This window comes from Capra hircus, chromosome 4 (genome assembly GCF_001704415.2).
Source record: "Capra hircus breed San Clemente chromosome 4, ASM170441v1, whole genome shotgun sequence".
Taxonomy (NCBI): domain Eukaryota; kingdom Metazoa; phylum Chordata; class Mammalia; order Artiodactyla; family Bovidae; genus Capra; species Capra hircus.
In genome coordinates, this window is record NC_030811.1 from 39,897,074 (window position 1) to 39,924,230 (window position 27,157).

Here is a 27,157-nt window from a genome sequence, read left to right on the forward strand (position 1 = left end):
AAGAAGACTCTTGAGAATCCCTTGGACTGCAAGGAGATCCAACCAGTCCATCCTAAAGGAAATCAGTCCTGAATATTCATTGGAAGGAATAATGCTGAAGCTGAAACTCCAATACTTTGGCCACCTGATGTGAAGAACGGACTCATTTGAAAAGACTCTGATGCTGGGAAAGACTGAAGGCACGAAGAGAAGGGGATGACAGAGGATGAGGTGGTTGGATGGCATCACTGACTCAATGGACATAAGTTTGAGTAAACTCCGGGAGCTGGTGATGGACAGGGAGGCCTGCCATACTGCAGTCCTTGGGGTCGCAAAGAGTCAGATACGACTGAGCAACTGAACTGAACTTTGTGTTCATCACTTAATGCCAATACTCTATCTCTCTCTTTTTATTTGTATATGGCTTGCTAATTCTACTCTTGACTCAGATCCCTTGCTTTTCCTAGAAATTTTCACTGCTTATATGTGTGTGTGTCAGGGTCACTCATTCGTGTCCGACTCTTGTGATTCCATGGACTGTAGCCTTCTAGGCTTCTCTTTTCATGGCATTCTCCAGGCAAGAATACTGGAGTGAGTTGCCGTTCCCTTCTCCACACTGCTTATGTAGTGGGTATTGATTTTTGTGTTTTTGTTTTTTTCCCCCCTACATATTTTTTCCTTGCTAGTACTATATTATAGACTTTTTTCTGCCATTCCTACTATAGGACTTTATAAAAAGACTTTCTCACTTAAACTTTTATTTCCCACATGGCTTTAAGGTATACATTTTACTCTTCCCCCCCCATCATTAATACATTACCATTTGACTCTATCATTAGGCTGTCAATCTGTAAAACTCTTGAGGAAGAATGAGAGACCTTATTTTAAATAGGCCTGATACTTTGTGAGAGAGATTGGTGCACTGTCTACAATTCTATTCTTATCAAGAGGAGGCTTTTGAAACTTCAAGAAGAAATTCAATTTTGAAGAGCTACCAAACCATGAAGGATTGAAGGAAGATAAAATAAGTTAAAGGAAGGACAAAGTACACATCAGAATTCTTGAGAAGGTCCTTCACCTTAGTTTAAAATAACTCATTACGCAACAAAGAATATCCTGAGTGGCCAGACTGAGGTTCCAGGCATGAAATTTCCTTCAAGGAAAATGGCAGTTGAAGTTCCCTAAGGCTGAGGCCCCCCATTATATTGTTAGTGGTCAGAAAAGAAAACACTTTACATTTGAATTTCTTGGTTAAGGTAATAGAGATCAGGGTGTTGCCTTTGGATGAGAGAAAGAAAAGGAGATATTTAGTAAGGATTACAAAAGAAACGTTATACAAATGGTAGCAAGTGGCAGTTCTGCATTTCTGGTGAAGTTAGACTGGGACCTAGGTCTAAAGTGCAGCAAGAGAGAGTTCTGTTAAAATCCAGACAGGCTGCCTGGATCCTGAGGTTCTCGAATATGTTATTGAACAGAGCAGGACTCGCCTCACAAACAAGGCTGGAGAGTTTCCTAACATTCCGAATAATCAGGCCGGGTTTCCAGGAATAACACTGCCACAGTCTCAGTTGTTCTGAGATTATCTGACCTGATTCACAAAGAAAACCTATGGAATTTGCTGGACCTCTGATTTCACATTTTATAAGTAGGTGGCCACCAACCAGGGGAATAAGTCAATTCTTTCCGAAGATGGGGGCTTAGAGCAGCCCATTTACCTCATAATTGTACAAACACTCCAGCAAATTAGAAATGGAATTACTTTGCTTTGCAAACATAAGAAGAATTTGTATTTCTGCTTTAAGTTGAACAATTTCCAATGCAAAGGAATTGATCGAATTCGATAAGAAATTTTCATATTGGGAATGTCGCAGATAGGCATCAGTGGGGGAGGAACTAAAAGGCGTACACTCCTTAAGCTGCTTTCATGCAAAACTTCAGTCAGCTGCTAGCTTCTGCTTTGCAAAACTTTGACATCTGTCCCTTGACCTTTACCAGCTACCCTTTCACGTTTGACACTTCACATTTGCTACATGATTAAAATTCAGCGTTAATTAATTTTAACACTATCAGTTAAGTTATATTTAGCTAAGAACACTCACTTTTGTCTTTTGTGAGTAGCACTGCAGTATTATTACAAAGAGGTAGTCAGGAGGGCAACAGAGATACGAGGAGAGAAGAATGATTCAGTGTGCAGATAATTGTTTCAAGTGAAATTTAGCGTGGTATTTTTGTTCCTGTCCTCAGTAGAACTGAGATTTAGCACCTCGAGTTGGCATTTAGCCCCCACCCCCACAAAGGAGGAGGCTGTGCTGGGCGGGTGCTGAGAATGAGCCTCACCAGAATGAAATTATAGCACAATTCTAACACTGGCAAGAATTTTCTCTGGCCAGCTCTCGGCTGCAAAGCTGGTGATGCCAAAAGAAAGGCAAGGCATTCCTAGAAAGGATCTCCTTCTGGCATTGACTTCACCCTTAATGAGAAGGTTTGACATGGTCATTTAAAAAGCATCATTCCCAAAGTGGCACCCATTCCCAAAGAAAACACTGGCAGCCAGAATATTTAACCACAGAAGGGTTATAGTTCTCACCTTAAAAAGTTACCCAGAAGGTTGTCTTCTTGATAGCTTATTCCATAATGCAACCAATAAGCTCACTGAAAACAGATAAAACTAAGGAAATTTATCCTCTCTCCCTGAGTTTTCCAAGTGAGAAAACCTTTTTGTGGCTTTGTTGGGCCTTTGTTGCGTTGTAGGACTCTCTCTAGTCCCAGGGTGTGGGGGCTCCTCTCCAGCCGCAGCGTGCAGCTTCTCTAGCTGTAGTGTATAGTGCAGGGGCTTATTGCAGTGTGTGGGCCTCTCTAGTTGTGGCACTCAGGCTTAGTTGCCTCTCAGTATGTGGGATCTCAGTTCCCCAACCAGGGATTGAACCTGAGTCCCCTGCATTGGAAGGTGGATTCTTAACCACTGGATCACCAGGGAGGTCCCAGAAAACATTTTTATTAGTTTATTTATTTTATGCATTTTTGCTCTGTGGAAAGATTATAATAAAGATAGGGATTTGCAAATCTTGCTTTAACCTGAAGCTCAAAATGCTGTAGAACTATTACAAGTACTACTCTTTAGGATATTAGTGTGAAAATGTGGTCCATAAGTTCACTGGGCCACGGCAATACTTCTGCCCTTTTTGTTGTTGTTCAGTTGCCTAGTCGTGTCTGACTCTTTGCAATCCCATGGACTGCAGCACGCCAGGCTTCCCTGTACTTCACCATCTCCTGGAGCTTGCTCAAAGTCATGTCCATTGAATCGGTGATGCCATCCAACCATCTTGTCCTCTGTCATCCCTCTCTCCTCCCTGATCTCAATCTTATCCAGTATTAGGGTCTTTTCTAATGAGTTGGCTCTTTGTATCAGGTGGCCAAAGTATTGGAGCTTCAACATCAGTCCTTATAATGAATAGTCATGATTGATTTCTTTTAGGATTGACTAGTTTGATCTTGCAGTCCAAGGGACTCTCGAGAGTCTTCTCTAGCACCACAGTTCAAAGCATCTTGCCCTTTAGATCCATGTACAGAATAGCACAAGAGAAGCTCTGCTCCTGGTAGACTGTGCGGGTGAAGACAGCACTCCATATGTAATTCACCCATATGCATCTCAATAAGATGCAGTAATAGCAATAATAAACTGAATTTGGGGGTTCTCTGATGCAGTATACACAGGTTGCCTCCAACTGGTAAAGACCTAACTTACAAAAACAACTTTGTAGCATTTTCATTTGTGTGTGACACAATATGTTTCCGCCAATAATTCAACTTTTGTGTTCTAGAATCTAGTTCCATGCCCTCATCACATCTTCTACCTGCAACTGGAGGGCACTTGATCTCTGGCAGCTTTTGTTTTCCTGCCCACTCAAGGGAAAAATGACAGCCTCTCTGTGCCAAGGATTTAAGTAGCTCTGTTTCAGTAGCCAAGTGTGATTGTTTTTATTCAGTCACTAAGTTGTGTCTGACTCTTTGCAACTCCATGGACTGCAGCATGCCAGTCTCCTCTGTACTTGACTATCTCCCAGACCTCACTCAAATTCATGTCCATTGAGTTGGTTATCTTTCCATCTCATTCGCTATCTAACCATCTTATCCTCTGTTATTCCATTCTTCTCCTGACTTCAATCTTTCCTGGCATCAGGTCCTTTTCAAGTGAGTTGGCTCTTCACATCAAGTGGCCAAAGTATTGGAGATTCAGCTTCAGCATCAGTCCTTCCAATGAATATTCAGAGTTCATTTCCTTTAGGATTGACTGGTTTGATCTCCATTCTGTCCAAGGGACTCTAGAAAGTCTTCTTTAGCACCACAATTTGAAAGCATCAATTCTTCAGCACTCAGTCTTCTTTATGGTCCAACTCTCACATCTATATATGTACTGGAAAAATGATAGCTTTGACTGTATTGTCTTTTGTCATCAAAGTGATGTCTCTGAATTTTAATACACTGTATAGGTTTGTCATAGCTCTTCTGCCAAGGAGCAAGTGTCAGTTAAATTCATGCCTGCAGTCACCATCTACAGTGATTTTGGAGCCCAAGAAAATAAAATTTGTCACTGCTTCCACTTTTTTCCCCTTCTATTTGCCATGAAATAATGTGAGTGGATGCCTTGATATTAGGTTTTTCTAATTTTAAGTTTAAGGCAGTTTTTTCACTCTTCTCTTTCACACTGATTGAGATTCTCTTTAGTTCCTCTCCACTTTCTGCCATTAGAGTAGTATCATCTGCATATCTGAGGTTGTTGATATTTCCCCTGGCAATCTTGATTCCAGCTTGTGATTCATCCAACCCAGTGTTTCGCATGCTGTACTCTGCCTGTGAGTTAAGTAAGCAGGGTGGCAATATACAGACTTGTCTTCCTCCTTTCCCAATTTTGAAACAGTCTGTTGTTCCATGTAAGGTTCTAACTGTTGCTTCTTGACCTGCATACAGGTTTCTCAGGAGACAGATGAGGTAGTCTGGCATTCTATCTCTTTAAGAATTTTCCACATTTGTTGTGATCCACAGAGTCAAAGGTTTTAGTGTAGCCAATGAAGCAGAATTAGATGTTTTTCTGGAATTCCCTTGCTTTCTCCATGATCCAGTGAATGTTGGCCATTTGATTTCTGGTTCCTCTGCCTTTCTAAACTCAACTTGCACATCTGGAATTTTTGGTTCAAGTACTAATGAAGCCAAGCTTGAAGGATTTTGAGCAGAATCTTGCTAGCATGTGAGATGAATGTAATTACCGGGTAGTTTGAACATTGTTTGGCATTGCCCTTCTTTGAGATTGGAAAGCTGACCTTTTCCAGTTCTGTAGCCACTGATGTTTTCCAAAATTTGCTGACATATTGAAGGCAGTGCTTTTATAGCATCTTTTAGGATTTGAAATAGCTCAGCTGGAATTCTGTCACCTTCACTAGCTTTGTTTGTAGTAATGCTTCCTAAGACCCACTTTACTTTACCCTCCAGAATGGGTCTAGGTGAGTTGACCACACCATCATTGTTATCTGGGTCATTGAGACCTTTTGGTATATTTCTTTTGTGTTTTCTTGCCACCTCTTCTTTATCTCTTCTGCTTCTGCTGGGTCCTTTCCAGTCCTGTCCTTTATCATGCCTATCCTTGCATGAAATGTTCCCTTGATAGCTCTACTTTTCTTGACGAGATCTCTAGTCTTTCCCATTCTGTTTTTCCCACATTCTTCATTCAAGAAGGCTTTATCTCTCTTTGCTATTCCCTGGAACTCTACTTTCAGTTGAGTACATCTTTCCTTTCTCCTTTGCCTTTCACTTTTCTTCGTCCTTCAGCTATTTGTGAAGCCTCCTCAGAAAATCACTGTGTCTTCTTGCATTCCTTTTTCTTTGGGATGGTTTTGGTCACTGCCTCTTGTACAGTGTTATGAACTTCTGTCCATAGTTCTTCAGACACTGTCTAGCAGATCTAATCCCTTGAATCTATACTGTATAATCATAATAGATTTGATCTAGGTCATACCTGAATGGCTTAGTGGTTATCCCTATTTCCTTAAATTTAAACCTTTAATTTTGCAGTAAGGAGCTGATGATCTGAGTCATGGTCAGCTCCAGCTCTTGTTTTTGTTAACTGTATAGAGCTTTTCCATCTTTGGTTGTAAAGGACATAATCAGTCTGATTTTGGTTTTGACCATCTGGTGATATCCATGTGTAGAGTCGTTTCTTGGATTGTTGGGAACGGGTGTTTGCTATGCCCAGTGTGTTCCCTTGACAAAACTGTTAGCCTTTGCCCTGGTTCATTTTGTACTCCAAAGCCAAACTTGCATATTATTCAGGTATCTCTTGACTTCCTTCTTTTGCATTCCAATCCCCTATGATGAAAAAGATATCTTTTTTTTTTTTTTTTAATTTTGGTGTTAGTTCTAGAAGGTGTTGTAGGTCTTCATAGAACCAGTCACCTTCAGCTTCTTTGGCATCAGTGGTTGGGGCATAAACTTGGATTACTGTGATGCTGAATGGTTTGCCTTGGAAACAAACTGAGATCATTCTGTTGTTTTTGAGACTGTACCTGAGTACTGCATTTCAGACTCTTGTTGACTATAATGGCTACTCCATTTCTTCTAAGTAATTCTTGACCACAGTAGTAGATATAACTATCATCTGAATTAAAGTAGCCCATTCCTGTTCATTTTAGTTCACTGATTCCTAAGTTGTTGATGTTCAATCTTGCCTTCTCCTACTTGACTATGTCCAATTTACCTTGATTTGTGGACCTAACATTCCAGGTTCCTATGCAATACTATTCTTTACAGCACTGAACCTTGCTTTCACCACAGACACTTCCACAACTGAGTGCTATTTCCACTTTGGTCTAGCTGTTTCATTCTTTCTGGAACTATAAGTAATTGCCTTTTGCTATTCCCTAGTAGCATATTTGACACCTTCCAACCCAGGGGAGTCATCTTCTGGTGTCATATCTTTCTGCCTTTTCATACTGTTCATAGGGTTCTCGTGGCAAGAATACTTGCAATTTCCTCCTCCAGTGGACCAGGTTTTGTCAGAACTCTTCACTATGATCTGACTGTCTGTCTTGGATGATCCTGCAGGGCATGGCTCATAGCTTCATTGAATTATGCAAGTCCGTTCGCCACAATAAGGCTGTGATCCATGAAGGGGAGTAGCCAAATGATTCAGCATCAAGCCGCCTTTCTGCTGGTTGGGCTCTGATAGAACACCCTTGTCCTAGCAACTGCCTTGACTCTTAACCCTGAGGTCAAATCTAGTTTGTTTTCTGGATGCGTGCTGTGCTAAGTCACTTTAGTCATGTCTGACTCTGCAACCCTATGAACTGTAGTCCACCAGGCTCTGTCCTGGGGATTCTCTAGTTAAGAATACTTGAGTCGATTGCCATGCCCTCCTCCTGGGGATCTTTCCTACCCAGGGGTTGACCCTGCTTCTCTTATGTCTCCTGCATTGACAGATGGGTGCTTTACTACTAGTGCCATCTGGGAAGACCCACTTTCTTGATGAAACACCAAATACCTGTCTTGGTCCAGTGCATGAGATTGAATCAGTCCTCCAGGATGGCTTTTTTTCTCAGTTGCCCTAGTTTTCTCAGTTTGTCCTAGTTATAAAACCTGGTCTAATGAGTAAGGTCTTGTGACCACTGAGAACATCTTTGGTTTCAGTCTCCTGCTCAGGCCTCTGACTAGGGTCTCCTCTAACCTGGGCTCCCTATCAGCTGGCTCTGATCATGGCTTGTCACAGTGGCTTTAATTTGTCCACTTTATGTGGTCCCTGGGCCTCCTGGATATTCTGATTCACCTTTCAAACTGGACTGACTGCCCACACCTTCCACTGAAGAAATTGCTAGGAGCACATCTGTACTACAGTAGGCTCCTCTGTTTCAGGTCCTGGTTCATCTCATATTCTGTCCTTCTGCAGTTGACCTTGGTCCAATCCTGCTTGAGGTCATGGAGGAAGAGGCTGAGCTTTAATATTTAGAGGATCAAAAATAGATGAAAAGGGGGAATCACACCCTGTATTTAAGAGCAAGTAACATTTTTAAGACTAAGAAGACTATAAAAATGAAGTTGGCTAGCCCTTGAGTCTTCTAATTCTTTTTGGCTTCACTTGGTTTAATATAAAATGAAAACATTTTAACCTCAAATACTTTCAAATTAATATTTCAAAAATCTCTATGTTTTATAATCATTTTTTTCAATGGATTGAGTAAGTATCTTTCCACATCCCTTGAGATTGAAGATAAATTTACTTTGTAAGTTATTTTTCTCTCTTTTTTTACATTTTAGGTGTTACACAATGACCTCATTATGGAGATGAAGCATCCAACTGTGGGGAAGATATCAGTCCCAGGTTTGAAAATCTTTATTTTTCTTAACTCCTTTCTTCATAAATTTATTCCATGTGCTGATATCTGCATGTAATTTATGAGCCTCCAAACAGCTTGTAAAGACATTATCCATATTTTTTATTTTGGGTAAAAGGGGAATCCTAGAATCATACTCACAAGCATGTTTGCTAAGGCTATAGACTTGTGTCTTCACTCTGATTGTCTGGGTGACAAAAAGTGCTTGTATTACGTAACTCCATTCTGTGGAATCATGGACTCACTTAAGTGTCGTATGTCACTGCCAACAGATAGATGGCGATAGATGTGGAAAACATTATCAAATTGTACTTAGCTCATATGAGAATGAGAAAGCAAGCCAGGCACCATAGAGGCGGTGTCCAAGCAAGGCTATTGACTTCTCAGGCCAGGGCATTTTTTTTTTCTTCCCATACTATGGTTTAGGTTATGGATCTTAGCTTTGTTGAGATCAAAAAACCAAATGCTTTCAGTAAGTCCAGGATATATTGAATTTGTAGAAGTTGACTTATACCCAACAGACTCACTGAAGACATTTTGGCCTTAAGGTAAATGGACAAGATTTTCAGGTCCCGGGAGTGTTCTCTTTCCAGTAGCCGGAAGCCTCAGGCCTAAATCTCAGAGTATTCAAATTGTAGTGACAGCTTGCAATCAACCCATCAGCCCCCATAGACCATACTTCTCTAGTGATCATGAAATTGCTATTCCTCAGATCTGCTGTATCTCTTCTGGCCACTGCTGGAAAGCCCCTCCATGTACTTGTCCACCGAGTCCCTTTCTTTCCAAACTATACACAAATCATTCCCTCATTTTTTCTTTCATTCTAACAGAGAATAATAAAATTAGTTAGAATATAACTTTGGTTATTGTTTTCCTGAAACTATATCCTGTTTGCCATGCTTGAAATTTGAGTATTTCTCAAATCCCTCAGTCACCTCAGTCAAATGGCATAAGTGTTTACTTCTATAGGTATCAGATCTCATTTCTTGAATAACCGCTGTTATTAAGTTGTTTTGGGGTATAATCTAATTACAAGATTGGGGAGCAGCTGGATAAAAATGTCCCAGAACAGATTAGACATGGCCATTGGCCAAATGAAAAGAATGAGAGGAGGGAAGTATGATGAATAAAGCATATTGGAGGAAATCCTGATATTCAAGAGAATACAGAACATTGTATTGAATTAAGGGAGGTGCGTAAGATAGAGAGTAGGTATAAGCATATCACAGATTGGGATCACATATTAACAGGGAAATGCTATAGGATATGGGACTTCCCTGGTGGCTCAATGGTAAAGAATATGCCTGCAATGCAGGGGAGGTGGTTTAGATTGCTGGGTCAGGAAGATTCTCTGGAGAAGGAAATGGCAACCCACTACAGTATTTTTGCCTGGGAAATCCCATGGACAGAGGAGCCTGCAGGCTACTGTTCATGGGGTCGCAAGAGTCAGACATGACTTAGCAACTAAACCACCAACACAGCTATGGGCTATAGAAAAGTAGTGAAAAAAAAAAACAGCATGTTGATAAAAGCTAAGAAAATTATTTATTCATTTATATAATTGAGCGTATATTATGTGCTGATAAAATTCTCAGATGTACAGCAATCTCTTTTAAATCCCCTTTTGGAAAATTTTACTTTTGTTTCTTTAATTTTGATAGGACCTAGGTGTCTTTTGGCTATGTCTATCTCATTGACTAAACTTATATTCTCTCTGTAGAATTATCAACAAAAGAGGTCTCAGATTTGAGGCAGAATACATGTGTTTAGACTATTTTTGGAATTAGTATCTGAGTGTCTTTTGAGGGCAGCACATCTGGACTCTCCATGAAGGGAAGAGGCAATTCCACTCACAAACATCAGATAAAAAGTTACTATTCAGTGTCTCAGTAGGAGGCTACTCAGATAGGACAAGAGATATTAAATACAAAGAGAAGTTATCAGTAAATAATTACATTTTTTTCTGTGGGTTGTTATTTTCATTGATTTTATTTATCGATGATAGTTCTGTATTTCTTTGTAAGGGATGTCCTCATTGGAGACCTCATGAATGCCTTAGAAATAGCTCAGATTTTCCTATAATGCCTCAATGAGTTGAATTTACCAAAACAGGTAAGGTGAATAGGGTTAAAAATGATTTTATGCTCCACTGTTTTCTAGTTAGCCAGTGAAGACACATTTTTTAATTCATTAAATGTAGCTCTACAGTTTCACATATATATCTGCATCTTTATATTTACAGTGACAATCATAATTAAAACTATTTATTTATATGTCCTTTGTTATTAGTGAACCTCTTGTGAACAGTACTGAATTTTCTATACGTTGCACTTATTTGCCTGAAGGATTGTCTGTCTTAGTCATTACTAGAAACTTGTTTCTTGGAGAATAATATTTATGGCACCTTTTAAAGAGAGGTATAAATCCACAACATTCCCTCAAATTCTCATATTAGAGGTCCTCTATAGGAGATGCTAATTGATTAAAACCTTAAAACTACTAGTCCACCAATGTTGAATACACTTTTACCAGGGACGGGAAATTGTTTACCTCTTCAAAATTTCTTTTTTCTGCTTAAATATTGTCAGCACTGAATACATTGTTCCAATATTTGTAAGCATTATCCATATTAAAATAAACCAAGTAGTATAGTCCAAACTGTCTCCTTTATTAATTTATGTCTATTGTAACATGCTATCTTTTCATATCATTTCCCACTACCTCCAATCCCCAGTAAACAACTATGAAATTTAATTTGTGTATATGTATGTCTGAGTTAAAGCTTACTAACTAGTTAATGCTCATGAATTATCTGTAAATGTGAGTTGTAGTTTTACTAATACTTGTGTTCTTTTTCCATACATTGTTTGTTAAACTACTATCTCATTTGACCTTTATTGTCCATTTTTCAGTTAAAAGTAGAGAAAAAAACTGATTATTAATTGGAGTAGAATTGAGAAAATGCATCATGTCTCTCTTTGCCCAACTTGAGTCATCCAGTGTTCTGTGAGTCCCCAGTGAGTGGAGTAGTTGTTAGTTTTAGCTCACCATTAGTTTAGTGACAGACATGTCATCACGTTGGGCACAAGTTACTAATTTGCTCACAATTAACCAAGATAACCTGGCTGAGTGATAGATAAAGCCTTAAACACACTGACATTCACACACATAACTCAAGTCACTAAGCCTACCATGTTCCACACACTCTATGATATTCTGGTAGTAAGGTTGTACCCAGGACAGGCCCAGTCACTCATGGAACTTACAGTTTGCCAGGGATTCTTTTTTTTGAATAATAAATTCAGAAAAATGAGATGGGCATTTCGATGGAGAACCAGAGGCAACAGCAGAATAATCTGAAAGCTCAGATGAGAGAGACCTCGCCTAGAGTGCAGGTCAGGAACGCTGTCCCTGAGAATGAAATGTAGACAGACATATGACTAATGACCAGTTGCCAGCTGGGCCAAACTGCTGTGGGCTGAGGGAGGGGTGTGGAGGTGCTGAGCGAGGTGCTGGAGGCACTGAGAAAGGGCTAGAATAGAGGTGACCAGGTGTCCCGGCCAGGACAATAAGACCTCAAGAGGAGCTAATGATCACATTAGAGACAAATCAAAATGTAAAGGAGATCTAGGCTGAGGTCTCAGATCTCAACCACCTGAGCTGTGAGTGGAGGCGGGATACGGGGTGGGGGTGGTGGCGGTGGTGGGGTGGGAATGAGACCTGGAGGACGAGCTTGGGAAGAATCTCAAACCTATTTTTGGCAGATGCTCTCATTGACTGCTTTTAGGTGTGGTTTCTAAAATGGTTCTAACTTCATGGAAATTTTTTTTTTCTTTTTTTAAAATCTTTGACCACACTGCATGGTATCTGGGATCTTAGTTCCCTGACCAAAGATTGAACCTATGCCCCATGCAGTGGAAGCAAGGAGTCTCAACCACTAGACCACCAAAATTTTTTGTACAATTTCTAATATCCTGAATTTAAAGCTTTGAAATTGAAAAAACTTTAATTTGTTAATTAGTGAAATGTCAGTAAAAGGCCATCATATAAACATCATGTTATTTGTGACTTTAGTGGGAAGATCTTACGTTAGTTATCACATACAGAAGGCCTGCCACTTTCCACTGAGCACTTTCTCCATTTTCACCTTCTTGTGATTACCACTGGCTACTGGCCTTTTAGCCAAAAAGCCATGTACTGTGTAGGTGCCAAAGCAGCCTTGGTGCTGAGTTCCAAACTTCAAAGGAAGTCACTGAAATACAATTTGATGCATAACTCTAAAGTTTCTCACCATAACTTGTTCCCGATACCTCCTGGTGAATGTGCGTGGTCGTTATTTGATTCTAATAGCACTTCTGGGAAGTATTTGAGTGGTGAGTGTGTCAAGGTTGTGAGAAGGCAGCAGTGTTCTGTCCTACAAAATGATTTTAAATTGAATTACCTTTGTCTGCTGGTCTCCTGATCTGTTTTCAGAAAGCAGCTTCAAGTTCTTTTAAATAAAATTTTCTTAAGTTTTTTTCCCTCATAGTATTTTAATATTCATTTTGGAACCTGCAACAATTTTTAGCTAGTGGGCGTTGGGTGCAAGAAGAACAGCCATTGCTATGAATTAATGTTGTTGTTGTTTAGTCACTAAGTCGTGTCCGACTCTCTGTGACCCCATGGACTGCAGCACCCCAGGCTTCCCTGTCCTTCACCATCTCTTGGAGTTATGAATTAATGTAGCTCAAACCAAATTATTGGAATATTGACATTTGGATTTTATGGCTACTTTTTTAGAATTTGAATGTACTTCTTTATTTGATGATCTAACATACTGTATTTCTGAATGTTTTGCAAGACTTTTTTAAAATAAGTGATGATCTGAAACATCTTTCTTTTGTAAGCTCCTGACAAAGCACTGTCATTATAACTCTAATCAACACCCTTTATACCAAGGTGGTACGTAACAGATGTTTTCTGGATGATGATTAGGATAAACAACTGTTAAATGAAAAATAACTAAAATGACCTTTGACAATTTAAAGCAGTATGCATTTTTTATGAACCGATTGGCTACCTATGCAAGCTATCTGAAAGAGATTTATTTTACATCTTTAGTTTGTTTCCAGTTTGAAGTACATAATATTAATTGGAGTGACCACCTAGTATCTTGCCAGTTGCAAATCTTCCTCTTCTGTGCTATACAAGGCTTCAGCTTGCTTTTTAAAAAGTTACTTTTAGCTTTCTATCTTCCCTTTACATAGAAAACTAGATGATGTTTCAGAAATTACAAATCCTCAAAGTTTAGTTAAGTTACTATAACGGATAACAGCCGTGGGGAAAAGTTGTCACAAATTTTACTAGGGAAAAAGACAAATTAAAGAGGAACAAAAGTTTCAGCTTCTATTCCTCCATAAAGTTTAAATATGTTGGTCCTTATAAGGAATTCTAAGCAAAACCAATCTGAGAGTGAAAGGTAAGTTATATCTTTCAGGTAGGAAAATCTTTTAGATGACAACAGGAAGAGTGTATAAAGTTTTCACATTGTGTATAGTGTATAATCTATCTTCTAGAAAGAACATACTCCTTCGGGGACCAGGGCTAAGCTGTAAAAAAAAAAGAGGACAAAGAAGAGAAGAAGGTTCTACAGTGTGTTAACAGAATGAGAGAAAGCTGGCAGGGAAGTGGGATTTCAAATAGACTAGACATGGTACTTCCCAAAGCCCTCAATTAGTTTTAACTTGATTAAACTCTTAACCTATGGCAATGCCCTGAGAGCTAAATAAATCAGAGTATTCTCAGATGATTTGATGTTGAGTGCCTGCAGCCTTCTCTGGAAGTCCCGATACAGTGAGGCAGGGTCTTAGACATTATTACCATTCAGTGAGAAATGAATAAGCTAGAGTGACTTTCCTTCCTACGAGAGCAGGGAGGAAACAGGAGGAGGAAATAGCATCCCCAGGAATGTCTTTCCATCAGGAACTGGAGAAGCCCTAAGAGCCAAGTTACTGTCGCTGATATAACTTAGGGATCTCCATCAACGATGCTTATCTGTGCTGTGAGGAAGAAATATTTCGTGAGAGCTGGACTTTCATGCTCAGGGAATTTACGTTCCTGTTATTCGGAACTGGGAAAGTGGCCAAGATCTCAGTTGTTACTCTTCAACCATCCTCATCAACCCCGACACTAAGATAAGTGAATCATTCTAAAGGACCAGAAATTCATGTTACAAATCAGTCCTAACTTATCAATGAAGTTCTGGGGTGCATAGTGACTTTCACTATTAGAAATTCATATTTCCAAATATGGCTAAATAATTTTCCTGGATACCTGCTTAATTAATTGGACTTCTACATTGGGGTGTTTTCTCAAGTGTCACTGTATTGAATGATCCTTGAGGTTAGAGGTGTATTTGACATCATCTGAGTCGCCCACTGAATGTTGAAACAAATCTAGAAATCAAAGCAAAATAAAACAAAGACATAAATAAAACACCACAGGGAAAGTGGAAGTTTCACTGATAGTACAGCAAGTTTTGTTATTTTTGCCTTGAAAGTTGGATCAGACATTTTCGGGGGTCAATTCTTGAGTCCTTGCTGTAATTGCTACTTTCAACTTTCATTGGGTACTCAGAAAAGTCTTTTTCCAGATCAAATTTAAATACTGAATTTATGATAGATCTTTCAATAATAAATTAATTAAATGTAATTCGGCATGGAGTCTCAAAGAGTCAGACAGGACTGAGTGACTGAACTGAACTGAATGGACGCATGTAAATTGGGCTTCCCTGGTGACTGAGATGGTAAAGAATCCACCTGCAATGCAGGAGACCTGGCTTCCATCCATGAATCAGAAGGAAATGGTTACCCACCCCAGTATTCTTGCATGGAAATCCCATGGACAGAGGACCCTTGTGGGCTGCAGTCCATGGAGTTGCTAAGAGTGAGGCACGACTGAACGACTCAGCACAGGACATGCATGTGACGCATGTACATTGGCTGGAGGAGTGAAATCAGACACCAGGGAATAACTAAATGCACAAGGCTTGAAATTATCTTTCAGCTTGGACTTCCATGTTGTGGAGTTAACTTGGATAATTAAGAAGTGACATTAACTTTGCCTCCAAGTGGGCTTCAGGCTAGAGGAGTTGCTTGACCTCATTGCCAGGTTTATTCCCGACTGGAGAAGGTGACTTTAGTCCTCTCTGAAAGAGGAAAGACTTGGTGCATGTTCAGCATTGCCAGGTAGAAACTCTGTGGTCCATGAAAAGATGGCAGTTGGGCTGAATGCCATGAGAAAATTGTTCTCCTTAAACCCGTTTCCTTAAGATGTCAAGATTAATTCTGTTAAGAAGACTTAAACATAAAAAAAAAAAATCAGGAGAGTAAACCACCTTTTGATTTAAAAGGATTATAGTTGAATTTTGACTAGGCACACACTGTACTGTAAATACTAATAAGAAGTGTTGGTGGAGGCAAAGAAATGGTAGTGAAAGGGTTAAATAAGAACTTTCAGGGGACTTGCCTGGAGGTCCTGGTGGTTAAGACTTTTGCCTCCCAGTGGAGAGAAGGCAATGGCACCCCACTCAAGTACTCTTGCCTGTAAAATCCCATGGATAGAGGAGCCTGGTGGGCTGCAGTCCAGGGTGTCGCTGAGGGTCGGACACGACTGAGCGACTTTACTTTGACTTTTCACTTTCATGCATTGGAGGAGGAAATGGCAACCCACTCCAGTGTTCTTGCCTGAAGAGTCCCAGGGACGGGGGAGCCTGGTGGGCTGCCGTCTATGGGGTCACACAGAGTCGGACACGACTGAAGTGACTGAGAAGTAGCAGGAGGGGATGCAAATTTAATTCCTGGTCCAGAGCTAAGATTCCACATGCCTTGTGCGCCCAAAACCAAAACATAGAAGCAATATTGTAACAAATTCAATAAACACTTTAAAAATGATCCACATCAAAATAAAAAACAAAACACCTTCGATAAACCCTTCAGATAGTTAAACCTAACCAATGGGTCATTTGCGATATCCCAGTTACTCCATCACCTTCCAACTTCATGGATTTATTTGGGATTGAACTGGGTCTGTGAGATTCATTGCTTGTCTCCTTTTCAGCAGAAGTGAATGTTGTCTTCTGTGTTAACTGTGTACTGACTTTTAGGGAACCCTATCTCCCAGCAGTCATATCTTTATCTGGCATGGCATGAGCTATCACTGTGTCCCTGGGCTCATCATCCTTTGACTGAGATTAGGGCATGCCTAGAGGAGGAGGCATGAGGGACCTTGAAGTGCTTTCCAGCTTGTCCTTCATCAGAACATCATGTAAGTTACGGTGGCTGTGTAACGCTTGGAGTGGCTGACCTGTTAGACCTCCTCAGAACCCCGTGTCTGTTGAAACTGTTCCTATGAACTCTATATTCCAGTTTGTTGCTAGAAATCATGTTTTTCAACCAATGAAGCAAGAAACAAACAAACAAACAAACAAAAAAAAAATAAAAAACCCTAGTTTTAATTAACTTAAAAATTAAGAAAAAGTACAAGACATCTGGGGAGATTTCAGAAGAGTATATGGTAAAATAAAAGCACCAAGATGCTTTAGCCACAGAAAGAGAAATACAACCCTACATAGATTAAAAAAAATATCCTCAGCAGTTTACGTCCCATAAGCTTGTAACGAACGGCTTTCTCTTTGTTGCTGGGCCTTCAAGTTAATATGTGACCTTAAGTAACTGACTTCACCTTTTAGTGCTTTTTCTTGCTTTCATGGGATTGATCTTTGCATTCTTTTAGTTTAAAATAAAAATATAATTGACATTGCTGCACATAAATGCCTTTTGTGAATAGATTTTAATAACATCATTGCATGTGGAACATTCAAATTTGAAACAGAGGAATGTATGCCTTGTCTATATGTACTATATATGTGAGTTGTTTATGCATATGATTTATTTAAGCTCTAGAAAAATTCTGTAAGCCATACATTATTATGTCCATTTTATGGGATGAGAAAATTGAGATTTACTAAGTGTTACAGCACCAATTGGAATCCAGGTCTGAACATCTCTGAAATCTGTCTTCTTTTTTCCCATTTCCTACTGTCTCCTAAAGTTGAGCCAAAAAAGAAATCTGAACCAGTTATTGAATTTTTTTATCTTACAACTTTAGTCTCTAGTCTAAAGATTGATTAATATATTTTCTTTTTTTTTCTTTTTTTTAAAATTTTTATTGTAAATTTTCATTTACAATATTGTATTAGTTTCAGAGGTATAGCAAAGTGAATCAATTAATATATATATATACATATATCCACTCTTTTTTAGATTCTTATAGACAGATAACTACTAAGGACCTACGGTATAGCACAGGAAACTCTATACTCAATATTCTGTAGTGACTCATAAAGATTGATTAATATATTTTAAAAGTTTCATTTAAAGATGAGCTTGGAAATGTGTTTAAGAATGTTTAAATTTCAATAATTTAAACTTAGATTGAGCTTCCCTCCTTTAGGGATTAAGTTTGGTTTTTAGTCTATTATTATGTTTCTATGAAAAAAGGTCCACCAGCAAATATATTGTTAGGCCATTTCAGTATTCTCAAGAGCATACAAGTGTAAATGCACCAAAACATGTGGATTACATTTCCCTCAAGTTGTACTGTTTTCACACATTAACAGAAAAGCAGTTTGAAAGGGGGGGAAAAGAGAAATGTTTGGGAAATATATGCACATTTCAGTCATCAAAAGACCCACGGTGCTAAGCTGCCACCTTGGCTTACCCAGATTTCTCATCTTTGCAGTGATTTGTCCTTGCTACATGGGCAGATTTCTTCTTGCTGACTGGGGGCTGGTTTTGTTTCCAAGTTCAAGCCAATTCCCTTCGAGCAACTTTAATTAACCTGAAAACAGTGTTGTGCTAATATAAGAATGTTACTGTGATTTGTTTCCAAGTGAGTGGTTGATACTATGGCCAGAGCAAGAATTTTAAAATTAGGAACTTCCCTGGTGGTTCTGCCTGCAATGCAGGAGACTGGAGTTCGATCCCGGGGTTAGGAAGATCCACTGGAGAAGGAAATGGCAACCTACTCCAGTATGGACAGAGGAGCCTGGCAGACTAGTCCACGGGGTCTCAAGAGTCAGACACAACTTAGCGACTACCCAATCACCACCACCACCTGATCGCCCAGTGGATAAGACTCCATGCTTCCACTACATGGGGCATAGGTTCAATCCCTGGTTGGGGAACCAAGATCCCCCATGCCACATGCATGGTGAGGCAAAAAAAAAAAAAAAATAGTGACAAATTCTGTATGATTCCACTTATATGAGGGACTTAGAGCAGTTAAGTTCATAGAGACAGAAAGGAGAAAGGCAGTTGCCCAGGACTGGGTGGGGAGGAATGGAGAGTTAGGGTTTAATGGATAAAGAGTCTTGGTTGGGGGAAATGGGAAAGTTCTGGGAATGGATGGTGGTGATGGTTACGACAGTGTGAATGTACTTAATGCCACAGAATTGCACACATATGAAAAAAGGTGGGAATGATACATTTTATGTAACATATATTATTGCAGTAAAATACATGATTGCTAGAAAAAATTAGCTAACTTCTAGGCTGTTTTCCCATTTGCATGTGTTGTACATGTGTGGTATAGAGTGGAGTGTGTTTGGGCTTCATCAGGGGAATCTGAGTACAAACCCAACTCTACAAGAAATGGTTGGAGACACTAGACAGCCTTCCTAATCTGTCTCAGTGACATCTGTCTTCTTGGTAATATGAAGATCAAGCACTTCTTCACTTACGATAATTAAATGATAACACATGCCAAGGGCTCAGTGAGTAGGAGGAAGTGGAAGCACATCGTAGATAACCCATAAACTCAGAGCAGTATCTACAGTAGCCATGACTCTTGGGGGGAAGATAAAACCAGCTACATGATTAGTTATTTTTCAAACATGGAACATTGGAAGAATCAAGCATATTTCTCTAAAGAAATAGAGTAAAACAAGTCATTTTTTGGATTTGTTTTTTGATCTGTTCAACTTTTGTTGAACAAACATTTCTCTACCATCTACTCTGTGTCAAGTGCTAACTGACAAGGAACTTCTCTAATTTGACAATTGTCATTTGACAGTAACCAATCAGATGAGTCACAGCAGCAATATGGACATTTTGGGACTCTCGCAGCCAGATGTCTGTTGGACCAAACCAGCCCCTTTATCTTCCAGCTTTGGAGCTCTTGGATAAATATGTTGTCTGCAGAGTCAGTAGATACCATAGCCGTGTGAGCGCGTCCTCCAAAAACAGCATTGTGCTAGACAGATCACTCAGGTATAAACAGTGATTCACAGATCATAGACAAGAACGTAACAGCTTGTTTAGGGAAAATGAGAGGAAAACCAGAATATGATGCAGCATTTCCAAAATATACTCTGCAGAAACTACTTTCTTGAAATACTCATAGAGGACCCACCAAGAAATGACTCTGTTGTCCCCAAAAGTTTGGGAAACTGCCTTAAACAAAGATCCGTGGATTTTCTTTACTTAGACATTTCTCAGATCCATTAACTTTCTAAGATAGCTTTGAGTCTTTGAGAGGGAGATGTCGTTTCCTTAACTTATTTGACAATGGAGCCCTTTTCTTTCCAGAACTCTTATTAAGATCCCATGGAAAAGCATGTTGTGGGTCACCACACTGAGAACATGTGTACCTTGGAGCCGCGTGGAACAGAATGTAATGGTCACTCACTAGAAAAATTAGCTAGTTGACACTAACAAAGGGTGAGGCAGCCAAAATAGAAAGCTGCCCATCTTCTGAGGATAAGAATTTTTCCTGTTTCTTAGCTCAAGGGACAAGGAAGGCGTGAAGAATATCAGGAGGGGTTTCTTTTCCCTATGGAGAAGGCAATGGCACCCCACTCCAGTACTCTTGCCTGGAAAATCCCATGGATGGAGGAGCATGAGGGCTGAACACCTATGGACACTGGACAGGAGAGAATCAACCAGGAGTGTGGGTGTCTGGGTGGTCCAGTGGCTGTATTTGGGGAGGGAGTGCTTCACTCCAAGTTGGCTCAGCTCCCACTCTTGAGCACCTTTTTCCAAGGCATTAATAATGGAAATGGATTGAGGGCAACACCGAAGTGCAGATCCAGAACAGCTCCCACGGTGATGCTCTTGCACTAGAAGCAGAAACTATCCTGGGATCTAAGGAAATCGCTTAAGAAGAAAATGCTTTCTCTTCATTGAGCCTCAGGAAAGCTACATTAGTAGAATCCTGCACAATGGTTCATACTCTCACTTAGAAAATGGAGTTGATTAAGTGGAAGGAAAATTTTAAAATGTGACAAAGATGATGAGGTGATTAAGGGGTAGGTTTAAGTACAAGATGTGGAGAATTTAAGATGTATGACTGAGTAGCGATGACAGCGGGGTATATGATAGCTGCCTATAAATACCCAATTAATTGCCTAATGTGGCAAATGAGAAGAAACAGGCTTTAAGCACGAAAAGGAAAGCTGGATTTGAAGTCTATTAGGGAAACAGTATTTACCACTAAGGGTGATTTGACTGCCATCAAAGGGAAGTCAGTGGAGTTATTTGGATAAAGATTCAGGATGAAACTTTTCTTTCCTATATCCTGGTGTCAACCAAACTTTTTTTTTTCCCTTTAAAAAGGATGCACACATTTTCATGTTTCTTAGAAGCAGAAATCGAAGAATAGAGCACAGTATTTAATTTGCTCCAGGATGTTGTGAACTGGTCACAACATTTAGGATTGCTTCAAGACTCTACACATGTTTTCCCTTAAACTGAAGTATAGCAACATCCTTGCTGGTTAGAATCAGAGAAAATCTATGCATTATGTTACACTCTGTGTGGAGATATACTTTGTGATGTAAAATGTAATAAGGATTGTTGTTCCGTTGCTAAGTCATGTCCAACTCTCTTCAACCCCATGGAGTGCAGCGCGCAAGGCTTCCCTGTCCTTCACTGTCCCCTGGAGTTTGCTCAAACTCACGTCCATTGAGTCAGTGATGCCATCCAACCATTTCCTCCTCTGTCGTCCTCTTCTTCTGCCCTCAGTCTTTCCCAGCATCAGGGTCTTTTCCAGTGAGTAATAAGGATAGTTACCATCAAGAGCAGGTGATGAAACTTGATAACACTTTTGACTCTGCATTAAGTGCTTTTCATATAACAGATTCTAATCTTTCTATTACCACGCAGAGAGATGTTGGTATCCCCATTTTACAGATGAGCAAACTGAGCCTCAGAGAAATTAAATAATGTGACCAAGGTCACACAACCAGTAAGTGGCAGTGAGTTTGCATTCAACTGTGAGTGACTCAAAAATCCATGCCCTCTTATTGCGATGCTATGCTGCCTCCTGAAGGCATTTTTGATCATCACTTTTATAAACTTGAGACCAATGGCTTAGTATATAGGAAGCACCCCTGAGAATGAGACAGTTTGCTTGTGCTTGAGAGCAAGTAGTCACAAGAGCATTTTCCATGCTTAACCCAGGCAAGGCCATGGCTCAGCTTCAGCAAACAGCTTGGCCAGGGCTACACAGGGAATGGAGCAGACAGGGCTGGAAGGTAGTTGGTCCTAGCTCCCGGCACAGGCAGAGCTGGTGTATGGAGGAGCTCCGTCAGATCTCAGAAACAGCATCCAGATTTGATTATAACTTTTCTGTGTTGTCTTTGAAGCTTTTTTGTTATTTCTTCCCTTGCCTCGCAGAGTTCAGATCTATTTTCACATAAACAGAAATGATTCCTCCTTTCTGAGCACTTCGTTGTTGGTGGCATTGTGGAATGTCCCAGGAAAGGGGAAACGGGGCCAATTAGAAAGGAGAAATTTCTCTTCGGCTTGCATGTTTATAAGAAAATGCCAAAGCCACCAGCTGTTACAATAGCAGGCCTCGTGTAAGCTCTCTTCCAACTGTCCTGCAGCACACATACAGCAGGGGGAGATAAATCCAGTAGATTTATCTGCTCCCCCCACCAAAGAGGCATCCTGCACTCAGGAGTTTTACAGGAAATATGCACCTTGGTATCCTGTTTGTTTCAGTTGAGAAGTTCCCAAATTACAAGCATGGAAATGACAATTCAGATGTTATTTTTTTCTCTATTAAACACCTTACCTCAGCTTACTACAAGAGTATTTTCCTTCAATAGAGAGAATGTAGGCTGAAAAAAAAATTAATTTCACATTCCTATTTATAGGACATTTGAGACAAACAGCCATCAGTGTTACTGTTACCTCATTCTCCTTTTTTAGCCATCAGAACTGACTGCTTATGTCTTTTACATTCATGGAACGCATTTCAAACCTAAGGAATTCAGTTCCATAGCAGGACCTTAGCAGAGATGATATATATCATCTTGTTTGGCTATCTTTATAATACTTTCTTCTTTTCTTAAAAAAATATAAATGGTGTATTAGGACTGATGGAAAAACCAGGTCTGACAGGAAGGTTTTAAAAAAGTAAGTTACCTAAACAATTCTTCTGGAATCAGTCAAGAGAGTAGGGTGGAGTAGCCTTTAAAAGCAAAACAATATAATCCTGATGATTGTATTTTTAAATGAAATTTAATTGGAGACGTTTCACTGAATTGGATCTGTTGGGGCATCTACCCTGTGAGTGCTTCCCGTGGAGGCAACCCCAGGCCTGTTTCTTCCTCTGTGGCCTGGAGTCCAAGGAGAGCTGCCAGTTTCATGGACAGGAGCGTGGCTGCTGCCCGGACTCTTGCCCGCCCCTCCAGAGCAGCCCGCAGCCTGTGGCAGCATGCTCTTTCAGAGGAGAGAACTTCTCCTTGGTGGTGCTGCAGCCTCATCTTTCTCTATTGTTCCAGTTTCATTTGTTGTTTAAGTTTCTGTTGGAGTGTAGTTGATTAATGCTCTTAGTTTCAGGTGTACAGTGTGCCACGTGCTAAGTTGTGTCAGTCACGTCTGACTCTTTGTGACCCCCTGGACTGTAGCCTGCAAGACTCCTCTGTCCTTGGGATTTTCCAGGCAAGAACACTGGAGTGGGTTCATTCCCTTCTCCAGGGGATCTTTCCAACCCAGAGATCAAGTTGCATCTTTTGCGTCTCCTGCTTTGACAGGCAGGCTCTTTACCACTAGTGCCACCTGTACAGTAAAGTGAATCAATTACATGTATACATATATGCAGTCTTTTTAAGATTCTTTTCCCATGTAGATCATTACAGAACACTGAGAAGACTTCCCTGTGCTATACAGTAGGTCCTTATTAGTCATCTATTTATTTTACATACAGTAGTGTGTTTATATGTCATTCTCACAATTATCTCACAATTATTCTCATAATTTATCCCTTCCCCCTTGGTAAACATAAGTTTGTTTTCTACGTGTATGACTCCATTTCTGTTTTGTAAATATATTATTTGAATTTTAGAAATTCTTTGTTCTCAAATTATAATCAAAATGGCACCAAGGTGTTTCTCAGTCTTCTTTTGCCTCTAGATAGTAGTAGGATCTCTGAGTCTTCAGAGCGTATGACAGCTTACTCCATATTTGGCATTGGAGATCCAACGAGTTTTAATAATGAATGCCTTTTCATTTGCACTGAATGACAAACAATATTCTTCCTGGTCTATTTTCCTACATCTTGAATTGTGAAATTATCTAGTAAGGCCAAAAAAAAAAAAAGGTGTTATTTAAAACACAGTAGTCTTAAAGCTATAAGAACTGCAAACCAAAGGTAGTTATTCTAGTTGGAATAACAAGATATTTTCTATGACACTGGATTCTTTTCAGTAAAACAACAACAACAACAAAACACTGAACCAAACATTGCTTAAAGATAATTCTTGGGCTCTTTGCATTCAGTCATTCCCCAAACCCTCTGCCTGGGATCCAGATGCTTTTGAGGGCAGGATGTTTTTGTAAAAAAAAGAAATCCCAAGACTGTGTGTTTCCCTTGAAATAAAAAGTAACCAACTTACTTTTAGGCCTTTGCATCATCTATTTAAATATTTGAGACCAAAGAAAAATGAACTTTAGCACCAGAAGCTTCTGAACTGATAGAAAAAGCAAATTTGACTTCTCTTTATCATTAGCTTCCATTGTCTTTATTTAAAGGGATATGGGGATAATAACGAAGAAAACTAAAGGAAGGCAAATAAAGAGGGAACAACTGGAATTTTTAGTGAAAAAATAGGATAAATGCATATATTTGAACAGTTTCTGAAATGATTTAAATCTTCCACTTCAGTCAACTAATGCACCTTCTCTTATACACAGGGAAATGCTCTGAGAACTCACCTTCTTCCAGTGCTTTTCTTGAATATCAAGCCTCACCCTCTAAGTTTTCAGCCATGTATTTTCTTTGGACCACTCTTCTTTGCACTTATTAAATGCTTCACATATATGAAAGGAAATGTCAACATTTAAGCTTTCCTGTGATGTGGGAGAAAGAAAAAAGTTTATTTCAATGCTCTTCTATTTAAATGTGTGGAACTCTGTTATAACATCATTTTTTATTTTTGCAATGGAATATATGGTTGACATCTAAAATGTGGTTGAAACCATGACCTGTTCCCCTCCCCCCAAAAAAGTCTAAAAAGAAATCTATAGTGTCCACAGACAAATCCTGGTGCCAATTCTGGTGTTACAACAAAATTCACTTTTGTATTTTTATATTATAGGTATTATGCCTGTTGTTTCCCCTACCCAAATCTATGTACCTGCAAATTCTAAAGTCAATTTATTTTTGTTTTCTAATAAGAATGTCAATCTCAGTGTGTTAGTGAGAATTAAGCCTTTGAAATATACTTTTTTCTTCTACAACACTCTGTTAAGACTGCTGGATTATTTGAAAGTGTGTCAGCTTTTTTATATCATAAAAATTTGTTTAAATTTTTTAAATTTTATATTGGAGTGTATTTGATTTATGATGTTATATTAGTTTCAGGTGTACAGCAGAGTGAGTTAGTTATTCATATACATATGTATAACTTTTCCCATATAGGTTATTTCAGAATATTGAATAAAGTTTCCCATACTATACAATAGGTCCTTGCTGACTATATTACATATATAGCAGTGTGTATGTTAATCCCAACCTCCCAACTTTTTCTTCCTTCCACCTTTTCCGTTTGGTAGCCATAGTTAGTTTCAAAGTCTATCAGTTTGTTTCTGTTTTGTAAATAAATTCCTTTCTATCATTTTCTGAGATTCCATATATAAGTAATATCATATATTTTTCTTTCTCTGCCTGGAAGATCTGTCAGTTTTAGACTTTAGCAGATACATATATTTTGAGCAGATGCACAAAAATACATATACATATTTTTATTAACATAAGTAATCCTATCCTATACTGATGGCTTATATATCCAATTTGAAGTGTGTGAGCATTTATGTGACCCATTTTAAAATGTTGTGTCAAATATTTTAAGTATTACACAAATCATTGTTATATTTATGAGGTCTACTTTGTGCTGGGGGAAATTCAGTGATATTGGCTGGAGGCAAGAGACTGAATAAAGTAGTATAGGCTGAGAACTGGATTCCATACTTAAGGGAAAACTTATTTTAATTATCATGATTCTATAATACAATTAGCAATATCTCTACCTCTAAGTGAGAATTGTTGGAATATGTTTTACTGCCTTATTTACTTATTAAATGCTTTTGAAAATGTTTCAGTGACTTAAGACTTTAAGTCTGTATTTCACAAAGAGAAAAATTCACCTAAACTGTAAGACTAAAAACAGTTTAGTAGATTTAACCTTTTTCTTTTTAATAACATAGATGGTCTCTTCATAGAATTCACTAATAAAAAGTATAGTATTAATTCCTGTACTTGGAAAAAAAACCTCCTTATATACTTCCATACACACAAGCTATGTCTATAGAATGTAAATTGTATGATAAGAAAAAGATAACTATGCTATTCATAAACCTTCAGTTCAGTTCAGTCGCTCAGTCGTGTCTGACTCTTTGCAACCCCATGAATCGCAGCACGCCTGTCCTCCCTGTCGATCACCAACTCCCGGAGTTCACTCAGACTCAAGTCCATCAAGTCAGTGATGCCATCCAGCCATCTCATCCTCTGTCGTCCTCTTCTCCTCCTGCCCCCAATCCTTCCCAGCATCAGAGTCTTTTCCAATGAGTCAACTCTTCGCATGAGGTGGCCAAAGTACTGGAGTTTCAGCTTTAGCATCATTCTTTCCAAGGAAATCCCAGGACTGATCTCCTTCAGAATGGACAGATTGGATCTCCTTGCAGTCCAAGGGACTCTCAAGAGTCTTCTCCAACACCACAGTTCAAAAGCATCAATTCTTCAGTGCTCAGCCTTCTTCAGAGTCCAATTCTCACATCCATGCATGACCACAGGAAAGACCATAGCCTTGACTAGACGGATCTTAGTCGGCAAGTAATGTCTCTGCTTTTGAATATGCTATCTAGGTTGGTCATAACTTTTCTTCCAAGGAGTAAGCATCTTTTAATTTCATGGCTGCACTCACCATCTGCAGTGATTTTGGAGCCCCAAAAATAAAGTCTGCCACTGTTTCCACTGTTTCCCCATCTATTTGCCGTGAAGTGATGGGACCAGATGCCATGATCTTTGTTTTCTGAATGTTGAGCTTTAAGCCAACTTCTTCACTCTCCTCTTTCACTTTCATCAGGAGGCTTTTTAGTTCCTCTTCTGCCATAAGGGTGGTGTCATCTGCGTATCTGAGGTTATTGATATTTCTCCCGGCAATCTTGATTCCAGCTTGTGTTTCTCCAGGCCAGCGTTTCTCATGATGTACTCTGCATATAAGTTAAATAAGCAGGGTGACAATATACAGCCTT

The 27,157-nt window shown here is 39.3% G+C and overlaps 1 protein-coding gene across 2 annotated transcripts in view; it reads left to right on the forward strand.

Moving 5' to 3' along the window:
• Positions 1-27,157, forward strand: part of SUGCT (succinyl-CoA:glutarate-CoA transferase) — a 777,817-nt gene that overhangs the window by 654,732 nt on the left and 95,928 nt on the right. For both annotated transcript variants that reach the window (XM_005679346.3, XM_013963404.2), the window contains one exon: positions 8,281-8,344. In XM_005679346.3, the coding sequence (XP_005679403.1) occupies positions 8,281-8,344 (64 nt within the window). The remainder of the gene's footprint in view (positions 1-8,280; positions 8,345-27,157) is intronic.